We start from the raw sequence: 16,552 nt of genomic DNA on the forward strand, positions 1-16,552 counted from the left end.
TGCAGGCAATGCATTTCTGCTGGGGAATAAAACTGGCTTTTCAGCTAACACAAGAATCCAGCTTCACTGAGTTCCCTTCAACTACACTACTCTGCAGCTGACTACTCATTTATAGTTACTTGTAGAATGGCACCAATATAGTCATAATCCTCCTCCCCAACTGTCCTTTCTATTTCAACTGAACATTTGTGAATAGGATTTTTTTTTAAATATTAAATATATTCATGGCTTCTTGATCTCCACTGAGGTCTACAGGCCCAAATGTAAAACAGATGATGAAAATAAACTTGATGCTAATTAATGCAAATCAAGAAATCAAATATTTATCCAATCAAAAGACACTTTTCAATCCATAAAGTGCAGAACTAGATATGTGTGGCATCTTTGTGAGCTGAGAGAAACCGAGCAACCTTGTCTCTGATAATTTTGAAGGGAAGTGAGAGAATCACAAAGGCACCAACAAACAGGACTGAAAGGTGTCTGAAGAGATCATCCGGTTCATTATTCCATTTTAGGATTGATGATTATTTGCAACATTCTTGTCTTGCCTACTCCTAAAGACCTCCAGAAATAGATTACAAAGCCTCCCCAGATAATCTACTTCTTAGCTACCCATCATTAGAACATTTTTTCTTAATGTTAATCTGAATCATCATCTCTTCAACTTCAGCCTATTGGTTCCTATCATTTTATTTTTATATATATATATATATAAATAAAAGTCCTTCCTTTCACTTCAGAAATGTTTTACATATTTGAAGACTATCTGTAGATCTCTAATTAGCAGGTCCCTCTTTGGACTAAACAAACACCAGTTTTTCTTTCTTTTCCTCACAGGTTAATTTTTCAAGACCTGTTTTGTTGCTTTCTTTTGGTTCCTCTTCACCAATTGTTCCTTGACTTAATTTGAAATTAAGTTCCTAAGAGGAGAGACAGGACTCCAGCTGAAAATGGCTAGAGTGGAAAAAACCCTTTTCACAGACTCTTGGGCCATATTTCTTTTCGTATTAGCCATATAGTAACACTGACACATTTTCAGCCTAGGACCCATAAGTTCCAGGTCCTTTTTTAATGCTCTTATTTAGCTAGCATCCTGTTCTTCATCTTGTGTTTACTCATTGTTTCTGCTTAAATGTATAACCTTGCACTAGTCTGTACTGAATCATGTCGTATTATTTATACTGTTTTCCTATGCATCAGGCTCTTCTTATGTTTTAATCATGTCCTTTAGCATGGCCACAAGGCCACTAGCTAGAATCACCTATACATTCACTAAGCTTGGTCCTTATTCCCTGTTTTAGAAGGTCAACAAGAACACTGAAGAACAGAATGTGCAGAACCTCACTCCACACCTCACTTACCAGTGTTCATTGTCAAAAATATGTTAAATCTACTCAGAATATACTTTTCTCACTAGCTTTTGACCAGTTTATAGTAGGTAAAACTAAGATTCAAGACCTAACAGAAATGGGTCTAACTATGCACATCTGAGTGCATAACTTATACCAAACAGAAGTCTCAGACAAATGAGTAAGTTTTACAGTGGCACCTGTAGGGAGCTGGCCCACTGTGTAAGTACATAAGGCCCTTAAAGGAATGGTGACTTCACTCCCTCTTCTTCTCCTAACTAGTTTTAATTTTTTAGAATTTCTGTGTCATAACATCTCTGTCCTAACATCACAATGTAATTTTTTCAAGCCTTCTCCTTTTATTAAGAAATACCGCTCACCCCTCACCCCCCCGCCATGTTTATAAAACATGCATCTTCAGTTTATCTTAGGCCCTTTGTATTAAAAGTTGGTCGGTCAGTCAGTCCGTATGGCCTTAAAGTTCATTCCTGATTAACTTTTATAGTACTATAATGAAAATAAGGAACCCTCATAAGTAAACTACATGCATTTCTATATGTCTGCCTAGATAATCCTTTGACCTCAGCTATGCATCCTCAGTCATACTGCCAGCCATTCTGCCGGGGTTGTTACTCCACTTAGAGAGCAAAGTCTTATACTGTACTTAGAATCCAAAATCTTTAGCCTTGGTGGCTATGTTTCCGTTAGGGTTAAGAATCCATTACATACCATTAAATTAGTTTTCTCAATGGAGAGCCCACAGGCCTTCCCCAATATATCTCTGGCTCACACACAATGGTAGGGAAGACTTTCCTGCACCTAGAACATCAAGTATTCACACACTGCTAGACAGGAAAATATTCTCTTAATGACAAAACCCAGTGATGAAAACTACCCAGTCAAGTAGCTTTTGTACCCTCCTCCTGCTGTCATTTGCTATTTTCCTAGGCTAGATTTAAGAAATATACTTGTAACCACTTGTGTGACCACTCCCCTCCGGCCTTATAGGCACAGTGAGTTAAATTACTGCCAAAACATTTTTACATAACCAATCTGTCATGAATGCAAAACAGAGTCCAACATTTTATATAATCAGTAGTTAAGAATTAGTTCAACATCAAATCACAAATAAGATATTATACTACACTCACATTTACCAAATGTATAGCCTCCGATGATGTCTGCTGCACTGAGTGACTGTGAAATATCCTCTGCCGGCAGTCCAATACTCAATACCCATGTAAAACCTAGCAAATCACGTCCATGTGAACAGAAAAGGGGGAAGATAAAGACAGTGCACCCTGCCAATGGGTCAGCCAGAGAGTGCTCAGATAAGTACAGGAAAAGTACAGTAGACAAAATGACCTGCTAAATAGAAGTGGCTGATTGACACACAGCAGTTGTTTAAGACTTGGGAAATCTTTGTGGCATGCATAAAGACAAGATAAAACAATGTAATATGAACCAAGGCCATCTGCAGATGGTTGGAGTGCATTCTGCAGTTGTGAAAGTACTGAGAGGGAACTGAGCAAGTATAGTTGGATACCACACGTATCAGCAGCAACTGAATATAGGACCTATAACACTGAAGTCATAAGACTACAGATGACTCAAGTTGGTGTAAGAGCTCACAAACAATAAACACTAGACTTCTGTAACCACATGACCAAAAGGCTGAATCACCAAGATTTTCCACAGAGATGTTATTTCAGAAGATGTAGCCCTAAAGACCAAAAATCTTTACCTGAGCTCCACAAACTGTAAGCTAAATATGTTGATTATATTTCTTATAATGAGAGAATGAGAGAAACTGCATAAAACATGTAAAAAAGTTTATGATAACACATGATAACAAAGTAGAAGGAAAGCATGCTAAGGCAAGGTGGTTGAAACTACACTGATGGTAGTCCACTTGAAAAGTCAAGTGTATACCATAAATACTTTGCCTAAGGGAGCTGCAAAACAATTTCTTGAAGCACCTGTATTATGGTCTCCATAGAGATTTTGGATATAGTTTAATGCCCATGAGATTGCATCAGATATTAATATAAAATGTTTACTGAAACAATTCCAAATAAACTGTTTCTTCTGGTTCTAGGAAGAAAAAAAAAAAAAAAAAAAGCTTTTGCATTCCATCACCTGCTTCAGCTTCTTCTTCATCTTCAGTTTCCAAATCTCTCTCTGGAATATGCTCTTTACTCTAACCTGGACATAATATTGGTAGCTGCTGGAAACTTGACTGTCCAAGTATTACTTACATGATCCAGTCATTACAGAGTCCTTTTCCAAGAAAAAAGCTTAAATATTCCTCCAGAATATATGACAAAAAATCAGACTTCAGAGTATGATTAAACATCTTTCATTTAAAGTGGGGATAATCAGCAAAAATATAAAAGGGTATGGCAAGAAAGGGAGGAAATGTTTCATCAACTCAGCTATCTTAAGTTATAACAGCCTTCTCAGGGCCCAGTAAGCATGGAATGTTATGTTTTCTTGCTTGTTATTTTGACAGGAAACAATTCAGAATGCAGCTTATTGTCAGAACAGAACGACAACCATTGTATAATGCTTCTGTACAGATATTCTGTTCAGAAGCTCCTGTAACAGAACTTCTAGCTGAATCTTGATAGGCTGTAAAAGTAAGCCCCTTAAAGGAAGCACATATGCAAGGTAATAGAATTGAATACAGGCCAGTTTATGCTTTCCTCATGTGTGCTGTTTCAGTTTCAGCTGAAAGAATCTCCAACACAGCTAATTTTAAAACAAAAAATAGCAACTTCTGAAGTTGATCAGCAAGCTGTTACACAGAAATTTGTCACTAATACCATGGATCTCGTATTGGGCTGTGGAGGGGGGAGGAGCTGGGAAAAGAAACCTGGCAGTCAGTTAGAGTGGTGATTTGTAAGCTTTTTCAACAAGTCACCCGCCTCTTTTAGAAGACAGATTATGTCATAACCCTCCCCTCTTCTTATTGAGTCACATGAATCACCTTCAGTTCCACTGATAATTGAGTAAGATGCCTGTGGCAACTATAATACTTGCATGAACGGGGAAGATTAGGTACATGCTTGACATATTGTCTTTTGTTGCAGTTTAGAGCCTGAAAACAAGGAGTATAACCAGCAGAATTCAACCAGTCAGTTTTCCTGCAAACTACTAGCAGCGCACAGACTGTAACATTATATTTCAATACAAGAAAAAGTATACTACATACTTGTTCCAGCCTATTTTGAATTGATAATATTTAGAAGAGTATGAACTTTCCATCTCTTCAGTACTCTTCTGGGTCAGCAGAATTGATGTTATGAGTCACAGTATTTGCTATTGTGTAGTGATGAGTGAGTAGCCTGCACAGTAAACATTTTTATTTTGGCATCTGACTATGGATGTAATACAAATTCAATCTCTTGGCATGTTAGTACTACCTCAGATACACACCCAGCTGAATATATGTACATTCACACAGTAGACTTGAGGAGAAGGCTGGAACATGATTTCTGGATCTGTAATTCTTGCCTTTCATCTGAAGACAATTAGTAAATCAACAACAGGGTTTTATATTTGCTGTTGTTCCTTGTTGGTTAAGTGAAAATGGCAGTCATTTTGAAAAAGCTAACAGGATATAGTCTGAAATTAAGTAAAGACAGAGCTAGGTAAATTTTTGTAGTCTGTAAAACAAAAGAATTTTTCCTAATACTATTTTCTCCTCCAGGCAGTTACGTTAGTTAAAGGAAGATATTCTTAGAGAAGTCATAAGATTCACCCTCAATATCATGAGCTTAATGGCTACAGCATGGGTTTGATCACTCCACCTCTTGCTACTACAGATTGTGAATAGCATCTGGAATAAAGGAAAGGAAAGCATAAGAATAACGTACACCGGTTTCAGGTCAGCCATTAGCTTGGTGCTGCATGCACTTCTGAAGGTAAGTCTAAAGCAAGCTACAAGAGTCATCAGATGCCTCCACTTCATATGAAGCCATCTCTCTTTCAAAATAAGACATCTTACTACTGTAGAATGTTTTCCAGAGGCAAGAGACCTTCCATTTTGCTACACTCCATCCACTGCAGTTCAAATAGCTCAGTTAATTTACAATGTCCTTAGAGAGCCCATAATACTGTTTGTAGTAAATATTAGCATTTATGTTTGTGATGCTTGTTAATAATTTGTGGTTATAACTAAATGCCTACATACCAAAATGGGGGTTGTGTCATTTTTATTTGGAATGGTGTGTTCCAATTAAGGCCAGATGGAAAGATAAGAATAAAGCAACAGGACAACAGATGAAATTGTATGTGAACCCCCAAACCCAAATCCCTTGAGAGAACCAAAGAAAGTTTGCTAAAGATGAGACACTTTCAGCTTCAGGTAGTGGGGGGTGTCTCAGGTTCCTCAGCTTGCAACAGTAACTTTTAACTGCAGCAGATTTATGCTTAGGCCCTGTAAAAGAACCCAACAGTTATCTGCAAAACACTTCCCACAAACTGCCCACCAACTACTTTATGAGAACTATGCTGTTGCCTTAGCTGTGATGTTAAAAGTGCACTGTATACGCACAGGAACTTTTCTGTATCCTTCTAGAAACAGACTGCTGAGCGACATGCCTCCCTTAACAATTCCTGTGATCTCCTTAGCCGGGCTTTTTGTCTTACTAACAAGGTATCATCGAATATCTGCATTGTTACAAACTCTTATAACACTGCATGAAACTAGAACGGTACTATGTGCCTATGTCAGATACTCAGCTTCTCAGCCAGAATAAACTAACCAGGACAGTTCTGAAATTGCCATCAAAGTATCACATGCCACGAAGTACAGTATAGCTGTACCCACTGCAGAGTTTTGTCTTTCTGAGATTTGGTAAGATAGTATCAGAGAAAGTTCCTTCCGTTCTAAGAAGTACTACTGCAGACTAATAATTTGTATTACTCGCAAAAGGCAGAAAAAAGTAAAATGGAGAAAAAAAACCAGTAAACATAGGAAAACACATTAACTGTGCCTCATATACAACTAAGATAAGGCTAAATTGTTTCTTGGCTCTGTCCATCGGCTCTTACATTTTGCTGCCCACTCTGTCCATACCTATGGCTATTCTTTGCACAGCATTTTCACAGGTCATTTTAACATCAAGAAAGTCCAATGGAAAGAGCTGAAGTATGGGGACACCTTATTTCAAGTTGATCTAAATATTGCTTTGTCCCTGCTGCTCTTGCATGATACTATACGCGTTATGTTACAAGACTACTGCTCAAAACCAGATCCTCTATTCTAAGCATTTGAAAATAGCAGTTGTATCTGTCATTTTGCCTGCCTTGACCTCGTGATTTTTGTATTTGTTTGCTGCCCTAACCCAGTCCAAGCCGCAGATACCATGCAAATCTAGCTTAGCCAACCACTGCAACATCAAAACTGATCCTGGTCTCTGAAATGATTTCTGCTAATGATGAAATTTGAACCAGCTTTGGCATACTTCACCAAGGGTTTATGGAAGTCTGTTGGAGTTACTGTTAAGTGCCATTTGTTACTCTGGAGGGTGCTCATACTTTATCAGCCAAAAGAGCAACAGTTTATGATTGCAGGGCCTAAAATCTTTATATGCTATCAGTCAGTGCCAGACATGTGACATCAGGATTCTTGAACATGAGAACTAAATAAGCAACTTAGATTGTTTCAACTTCTTTTTAAAATCACTTGTCAAAGGAATTTGGGAGCAGACTGCTTAAGTTCTCCTGGGAACAATGCAAGAGCATTTTCAGTTCTCTTCCCTTCCCCCACATGTGCTCACCCCCTTAAAGAGCTTGCAAGGAAAAGCAGCAATATTGCTATTCTCTTTTATGTACCCTACATAAAAGGAATTACATGCAACAACAGTAATAGCATTATTAACTTCTGTAAAAGCCTGTGCTACATTTGAACACAGTATCCTTTCCAAACACAATACTTGAAAATCATCCTAAAAACATCCTGTGTTAACCCCTGCAAAGCTGTGAACATTTCAGTGTGAGACTTTCTTCACTGAAGCTATTTCTTGAGCCCATTCTCAGAATGTTATTGTCCTCAGTGTATCCTTAATGCCACACAAGCTGGTAACAGCACACCTTAACCTTTTGTTAGCAAACCTATCTTTTTAGAAATGAAATTTAAACCAGGAAGCAGGGGTGGCAGACATGCTGTATTCAAAACCTCATTTAAACAACAAATTAATATGTGATCTCAAAAAACACTAAAGAGTTATTTAGCTTTAACTGCACAGAGCACAGGTTAAACTAATAGTATAATGTTACCAACTGCTACTTCCTGTTGTCTCTTCTCCTTCACTATCCCACTCACTCCCCATTTAATCTCCTCCCCATCCACACTCCTGAAATGTAAAAGTTTCCAGAACCTGATGTAAATATTTTGTAAATTAACTTCAGGATTCTCAAGCCTTTATCAAAGACTAACATTATATCATGAATATTTTATATTCATTCACGAAACTACCCAAATTAAGGTTCCTAATTACATTTCACGTAAGTATTTACCTATATTTTATGTTTATACAGCTAGTAAAAAAAATAGACTGCATGTGCATATGTATACATGTGTGTTTTTAATCCAGTGCCATACAGAAGCACTAACATAAATGGTGTGCATAGAATTTGCAAGAAAAGTACACACAGGTTAACACAGATTTTAAAAGTATAATGAGAGGATGTGCTGCTTACATGACACACAATTAACTTAATATTGCAATTAAAAACCCAGTCTACTGTGAAGGATCTATTCACATCCCATTCATGGATTTTTCAAACACTGAAAAATAAATACCTACAACTTAAAAATCTAAAAGCTGACAAAAACAAAGTGATTTTTCCAAGGTGTCGAGACAACTGCCCAAACCTACATTTTTTCTTTTATAGGAAGACAAAAACAATCTCATGCAGTTAATGCACACTCAGACAGTTCATCAGAAAATTAGGATTTTAACAGCACTGACTTTTTAAAAAACAATTTTATTGGAGTAACATGCACTGGAAAAAAGTACCACCATTTTTATCCAAAACAAAGGCATCCTTAAAGTTGTTACCATAGAGTTACCCCGATGAAGAATTGATTAAATGAAGAACTAGTGCAAATAATTTTTAATTTTAAAGCACAACATGGTAAACAACACATTCTCCTTTTTTGCCATAAATTCCCAGGCAGGATTTGCTTTGTTGTATTACAATCTCAGGAAAGCACGAGCACTTGCTAGAATCTATTGCCATTTGTTCAAAGTTTGATCCTAGAGTTTCATTTTTAAAGACAAAGACAGCTGATTCTCTCCCCCCTCCCTAAGCCGCCTCCTCCTACATGAAGAAATGTCTTTAATTCATTTCTCGTGAAGAAACTTACAATATTTTATGTCTGAGGCACTCAATGTGTTTCCTTTCACAAAGCTGAGAATTCTGACTAAGCTTTAATAATGTGCATTTACAAAGAGAAAACAAAGCCCAGCAAATCACTTACCCTCTTTAGCCACGTGAAGTGCTTGTAAATATCAATCTCACCATCCATGCTTTGGGCCCATCTCAGCAGTCACATTCCCAGGGTTAAAAGAAACTTTTGGAAGCAAGCGCACTACTTTGTTCTACAGGATAAAGCTGTGACTTCTTCCCCTTTCAACCCTCAACTTCTAAAATCTTGAAAGTGTTTTCACATTTTAAGCTAAATCTTCTGCCTCTGTCCCACAGTCTTATCCCAAATGCTTCTCACAGATGTATACATAACGCACAACTGTATAAACTTCGGACTCTCCCCCAAACATCTGGTTTTTTTAAACAGCAGATCGGTTAGCAACAAGAACAATGCGACTCTAAAAACGTCAAAAAATAAGTTGCTAAATGATCTTTAAAAAAGATCTTTCAAGAATAGTATAAATCTGCAGAAACTGTTCCCTTTTAATGTTGAATAACAAGCTAAAAATTATTAAGCTGTCACTGAGAAACTATTTTCAAGTAATGCTTTCTCTGGCTTTCTGTTTCAAGAGTGGCTGGAACTCATTACTAAAGACCCCCTATTTCCTGTCTCTTTTTTACTCCCTGTTTATCGTAACACTACTCAGCCTTCTCAGTTTATTTCAGGCTCAGACTAAACCTAAAAATAAGTTTTGCTCTTTGAATTACTTGCCTGTCCTCTCAAAAGACATTATAAAAGAGGAGGGACACAAGGACGATCCTGTGGATAAGTTAATTATCCCATAAATACTGTTATTGCCAAAGAGGCAATTTTCCATCTTAACAGAAGATGATGATACCCTTCTAAGATTTTTGTCTGTTCCTGCTGAAGCTGAAGTCTCATAGCATGGCAACTTTTCAAACTTGCAACACCAAGATAAATGCGTATGCAAAGCAATGCTCTGGCAAGAAGGGAAGTTTAAAAGCGTTGCCTGTTACTGCGGTGTCCTCTAGTGCCTCCACACAGTAGTTATGATTAAGTTCTAATTTTTCCCAATAAACTCCAATTTCCAGTATTGTATCTCCCACTAGTTGAAAGTGGCTTTGGCCTTAAATGGGCAACTGATTGTTACACACACAAGGACAACTGCTGGGGCAATGCCTATTAAGACCAAAACGCAGCTGTCTCCATGGAATTTTTGTGATCTCAGAACATTTACTTATCTTCCCAGCCAAACTCACCCCTGCATTTAAGGCAAAGTAAAACAGCAATTTGGAAGAGCCAGTGTCAAAGTTGCCCATCCTACTAGCGATATATACAAAGAACTCAAAGTCTGAAGCTGTATGTAAACCCTGAAAAGCAGTTACAGGGACCCTGCCTCACTTAGGCATCTACCCACATTGCAAACTGTGGAAGTCACAGATACATGAAGGATTTTCTGCAAGGGATGTGGGCTTTTATTATTTCAACCATTCTTGATCCTTTTGACCTGATGGGCCTCTTTTTAGAATCTTCCATAACACAAAAGTAAGAGGGAAGGATATAAACCTAGACTTCCAGCTTTCTTCATGTATTTATTACCTGTCACATGACAAGAAAAATATGAATCGTTTTCAGAAAGTTAGTGCTACAAGTCTCCTAAAGTTGCTAGGACACCTAAAAACACTAGTAAATGTGACAAGATAAAAGAACTGCCAGTTTCCAAAAGTAAACCATGCTACAAGACAGATCTGAAGAGGACTTGGGGTGCTCTGTAAATAGAACGTACTTACTCCACGCTGGTTGTAGAAGTTTTTATGCTATCTTGAAGTTGATGAGAGGAGCTATTTCTTGAATAGATCACACCATCTGGCAAAAGCCTTAGTACATTGTCAGTGGTCCGTTTTTTTGAAAAAATCATAAAAATTAAGATGCACTTAATATAGTATGCTTCTCTATGCATGACAGCCTCTGTCATGGCTGACAAACTGAATGAAGACTGAATAGGGGTTCTCTTGACATTAAACATGAACTCCCTACAGCTTAAGGCATTTTTTTTTTCCCCAGAAAACTAGTTATCTAATTATGGAGAACAGCAAATACATCAAACTTTATCTCAAAATATTGTGTATCCCATAGCACCAGTACTACGGAGCCTGAAGTTCCACGTTTTATCCATTTCAAAACATAGGTTCTAAGACTCTCATTTCAGCCTTATTTAAGGAAGGGTGAAACATACGTCTCTTAAAACATTCCACCACATATCATTGCTTAATGATTTTGTTTTTCATTAAAAAAACTACACGAAAAGTACGTTACTCCACTTACTAGTGCCTCAGTGCAGTGTCTGCAGCTAGGCGAGTATCTATCTCTCCTCTTAGAAGTATTTAAAATGACAAACATACCTTATTTCTGCCTTGTCATTTGTACTGGATTTCATGCAAAGGCCTCTTGATTCTGTTACAGTCATTCTTCCTGATTAAAAGGTAAACGTATCTGAATTTTCTGTATCTTATCAGCCACGAATGTTGACAACATACATTCCAGGCAGTCACATGTTCACTTTTAGCCTGTCACCTGCATGCTGAACTTTACATCCTGCTCGAGCTTTGGCCTGAAAAAGTTTCAGACACCAACTGCATGCAAACCAATTGCCCCAGATTTGCTTAGAGTAGTTTTCCATTTCACTGGAAAAGCAGGTTACCTTCTCTGGGCAGTGTGAAAATACGGAAAATATGTTGCAATCTGAGGATTGCTTCATTGGGTTACCACTGTATTTTTTTTTCTTATTTTTAGGAAATCCATGTCTGCGTGTAGTTCTTCACTGAGCACTAACTTCTAGTTCAATGGAGAATTAAGAAACAAACAAGCAAAAATCCCCCACTATCACTGCAGTACCACCACCCTCAAGTGTTACCCCATGGAGAGAGAATGATCTAGCTATTACTCCCCCCACCAAATTGTTTATTTTCTCCAGTGTAATCTCCAAAAATAAATGAAAACACACATTACAGCAATATAAATGTAATGCAGGGCACTAAAATGTTTAAAATTAACAAAGTTTATATACTCCACAAGCTGTATGAAAACACATTAGGATTTCTTTGCCAATTCTGTACTTCCATAGAAAACTGATTACTGCCACTGTTGATAGAGCTAAAAACTCCATTTGCAGAACAAAAAAGGTGCTAGCCACATGAATGTCTGCTGATACACAACGCATAAAAAACACTCAGCTGAGCAATCCATTACTTTATTAGTCAGAATGTCATATATTTCAAAGACAACTTTAAATCTGTTTCAAATAGCAAACAGACATGCTGTAACAGGTTTGAAACTGAAAGTAACACAATGCTTTAAACAATCAGTTATACGTCTCATGTCCCTCCATTCCAGACCTATGAAGAGACAAGAAAACATCCACAAATCCTCTTAGAACTGTGGAGGGAAGGGCAATCTGACTGTCTGGTGTAATCCCTCTTCTACCAACACTGGAGCTGAGGAAGCACAGAATTGTTTGCTTTTCCACCACTGTCCCTCTTTCTCCCATCCAGCTGAGGCCCTATGAACATTATAAAATCATATTTATTACTGTTATTTTAGCAATTTTACTTTTTATTCAGTTAAATTTGTGCTAAAACACAGGTTTTTGTGATCTTTCAGAGCAGCACAAATGCAAACTGTCAATAGTGTTCTTGTATTGGCACTCCATTGCCTGGGAGGTTAGAGGGCAAGCGAACAGGAAGCAGGGCAGAAGTTCTTCAGCCTCCATCAGGTCCAGGTCCCTGGAACATAGCATCTCTCTTCCTTTTCAGCAATAACTTTTAGATCATTTTGGTTTCAAAACCCATCAGCCTCTGAAAACACCAGAAGAACACACACTTGGCCTTTCAGGGCAAGAACTGAAATGACCAACTACGTGTCTTCCCAGCCTCATCAGGGGAGTCCAGCTGAGTATGGGCATGCCACAAAAATTTACTCATTCCCAAGAATTACTATCAACTTTTCCTACATCCATTACTCTGCGCTCTTCCCAATCCTAGTGTTTGGGCTGCTTTGGAAACAAAGTGATTAAGACCAGATTTTAAAAAAGAAAAATTTCCTCAGCATGCCAATTCACACACCTGTGATTCTCATGCTGCAGAAAAATGCAAGCACTTCAGAGTGAAGGAAGAGGGAGAGAATACGCCTGCACAGGAATTCTTGTGTGAAAAGAAATTCAGGCTATTTGCACAAAGGACAATGGAAGAAGAAATCCTTTTTACATGGTGAGGAATGGCTTCAGAAATCTAGATGAAGCATTTCCAGCAACATAATTTGTCTTAAGAGTCTTAATCATGACTAACTGATAATGCCTAAGTGACAGAGAAAGATGAAACCCCTGGAACAAAAGAAAAAAAGCAACCAACTGCATTCTGTATATGAGCACATTTGCTTTACTTGTGATAATTAAAAAAGAAACAACTGACTAGTATCCTGGGAAACAGACTAGAAATAATGGTATGTAGATACATGAACAAATAATCCTCTCCCTGCATAAAATGCACTCAATCCTAATGGCTTAATTCTTTGATTAAAATCTGTATTTCAGAAATAATCAGACTTAGATGGCCATTAGTTCCAAGCCAGCATGGGTAACCCTCACCCTTATTGCATATTCGGAGGGTGGGGGGGAGGTAATACTTCAAACAGGTGCTGACATCTTTGGAGTCATTCCCATCTGCAGGCTGTATGGTATCACATATCTCTAGCACTACTATGTCTTTTCTGGTTACTGCTCAAGTAATAACTAGCTGTCTTCCCTTGGCTTGCATAAAGAATGTATTACCAATACTTAGATGAACTTACTGTTTATTAATTCATCCACAGACATTTGCACATTCTTGGCAGTTTCAAACATTCCTTGCCATATGCTGAAATACTTTTTCCAGCCCAAGTTCTAGAAGAGCTATAACTTTTTGCATGAAACTTATTTAGAAGAAAATGTGGGTTGTAAGAAACTTGAGTACTATGTTTTTGCATAAAAACTAAAAAATGTTTTCTACTTAAGAGAAAAACAAAATCACTGTGAACACTCCCGCCCAGTTGCTATAAGCAAGAAGAGAGTACACTGACACATAAACAAAATATTTTAAGAAATATATTTACATTCTACCACACAACATACTACAATAATTCGGGTTTACTTTTCTGCCTGAAAGGTTTAAAAGCACTACTGAAATTACTAAATATGCAGTAAATCAGTATATGAAACATGAAACAGGACATTTACCAAGTATTTGCACATATATCAATGATATTACCAGGTAACATTTTGCCTGTCCTCAGGATGACACACATCAGATTTTCTCTTTTAAATTTCAGAATGGAAAAAAATTTAAAAAACCCAGACCAGAATAACCTGGAGATAAACCTTTACAAGTCCTTTTTTCTGATAAGGAATATACAAATATTCATTTTCTTCTTAAGCATTTCATTATTTCAAGAAAATAAAGCACATGTTTATCTACTTATGAAGAAGAGTACTATGCCAACATGTTGCATAATATGTCTAGAATAAGTATAATGTTCCCATTTTTGAAAGATCACAAAACCTGAAAATATATTTAGTTGCATTTTAACTAAATACAAGCCTGTTTACCACTATTATTAGCCTACTATTCCAAAAGAGAATGAAATAATTTTGTTGTGAATTATATTATTGCCATGTTTGTCATAGCTGATAACATTTAGCAAATAAGATAGGTCAACCTATCCAAATTCTGTGAAATCTGAATAAAGGTTATATACAGAAATAATTCAAACTTATGCCCTTCCTCTAACATTCAAGTAATACCTCCAAATCAATACATTACCTTTAAGAAAATTTTGCCCCCAGCTTCTTTACATGACCATTACCTTTATACCTTATCTGGTAGCACCATTGTTTAATGAAATAATTGTCTCTTACCAATCCCTCTGTTAATTACTTTATGGAAAACATCTTCCAATGTTTCCTCTAGCTACACTTAAAAAAAGCACATACTTCATAGCACTCACATTTATACAGTAATGTTTGTTAAATTAATACAGTGTATCATATTTAAATCAGTGAAAAGCAATGCAGCTGGAAATTCTAGTGACAGATGATAATGTGAAATGAAAAAGGGACACCATGCGTAACATTAGACACAAAAGGAAAGATGAACTAATGTGATATTCAGCCACTTAGTGCAAAGGAAGGCACTGAAGCCAACAACTGAAAGAGTCTTAGATAAATGGAACTGAATAAATTGTATTAATGCTTTTGAAGGCTAACATGCAATTTCCATATACAATCATGGCTTCCTATAGAGTAGTCCTCTATTTCCTCTGACGGTATCAACGTGTGGATAGCCCACATAGGTGAGGTTTGCCCCCAAGGGCTAAACTTTACAATATGTCAGTAATCTACCTTGAAATCTCGGAAAACTTAACATATAAAAATACAGGCCCTGCTTTTATAACAGGAATACCACCTCTCTTCCATGAGTACTCTAAGCCTAAGGCCATAACACAATTCTGTTTAATCACTCCTGATCATTGTAGTTTAAAGGGGGCTCTGGTAAGCATTCCCGACCATTACAAGGGTGAAAGAAAATGCCAAAACCACCTCACTATGTCATTTTAAGAATGAGATCTAAATCTGCCCTACTCACTGCAAAGCTATTTCAAGCTTCTATTAGTTCTTTGTGCAGAGAAGACTTTCCTACCTCTGCTGACAGATACTACAGTAAGCAGTCATAGTCAGAGATGATAGGGTTGACTCCCAGACAAAGCAGCCACAGAACATTAACAAAATTAGGCCTGGTTTAGAAAAATTCCATGCAAGCTGTGTACACCCCCTTTCCACTAGTTCCAAGGCACTCTCTAGTATTCATAAATAGCTGGGCATATGAAGGACACTTCTCTGCTCTTTCTTGTGTGCTATGAATTGCTCTAACATGCTTGGGGAACTTGGAGGGGAACAGGTCTTCCAGTTCAGGGCTTCCATGCACCGTCAACTCATTGAAAAGGAGCTGCAGCACAGCAGAGGACTGGGTCATACAACTTTCAACTCTGACTACTTACTGGTCAGAAAACACGTCCATCTAATGTTTCAAGTTGGCAAAAATAAACATGAATGCTTAGGGAATGATGGCTTTTCTACACTGTCCCAAGCAGGCTCTACTGGTCCATTTTCAATTTAACATGTGTTAATACCACTTGGCAATGGGAAGATTCAGCTATATATAGCTCCATCGTGACTCTCAACAGTCGAGTCCCACAGTCAAATCTACCAGCAGATAAATATATCGGCTTTAACTGGCATTGCTCAGAATATATTCTCTTCCCACTCAGCTGTTGCTGAAAAATCCTATTGATACTTTTATAAAAGCATGTTTTCAAGTATATTGAAGTGCCCTGTATTGCAGTAATTTTCTGCCTCTGTTCTGGACAGATAACTCTTTAAAATGAATTGTAGACAAAAGTGAAACAAAGAGACCAGTGATTATGTTTCAGCAGAGCACTTTAACACATACTTAAAATAAAACTTTGAAGTAATTTCAAAACTTCACAAACACCACCAAGTCAGAATTCTGAACTGGGGTTTACTGTTTTAATCCGAGTCCCTGTGAAGACACTGGGGAAAAAAAATTCCTTGATTTTAACATACAGTGGAAACAATCTCTTCTGAATGTTAATCATGACCAAATGGCAATCAAGACTCTAAGAAATTTATCCTATTTCTGCTAAAAAGTCTGGTTTTACCACTACAAAAACACAGAGTATGAAATGAGACAAA

The 16,552-nt window shown here is 37.3% G+C and overlaps 1 protein-coding gene across 15 annotated transcripts in view; it reads right to left on the minus strand.

Moving 5' to 3' along the window:
• Positions 1-16,552, minus strand: part of PPFIBP2 (PPFIA binding protein 2) — a 114,167-nt gene that overhangs the window by 52,141 nt on the left and 45,474 nt on the right. The window contains exon 1 of one of the 15 annotated variants that reach the window (XM_069803947.1): positions 11,154-11,229. The exons of 11 other annotated variants lie outside the window; for them this stretch is intronic. Coding sequence is in view for 2 of the 4 variants with exons in the window: in XM_069803943.1 (XP_069660044.1) it covers positions 8,842-8,889 (48 nt within the window). In the remaining 2 variants the exon portion in view is untranslated. Of the gene's footprint in view, positions 1-2,500; positions 2,696-8,841; positions 9,678-11,153; positions 11,230-16,552 lie in introns of those variants that run through there. 3 more of the 15 variants (XM_069803943.1, XM_069803945.1, XM_069803946.1) reach the window with 3 other exon arrangements.

Source organism: Haliaeetus albicilla, chromosome 16 (genome assembly GCF_947461875.1).
Source record: "Haliaeetus albicilla chromosome 16, bHalAlb1.1, whole genome shotgun sequence".
Lineage (NCBI taxonomy): Eukaryota > Metazoa > Chordata > Aves > Accipitriformes > Accipitridae > Haliaeetus > Haliaeetus albicilla.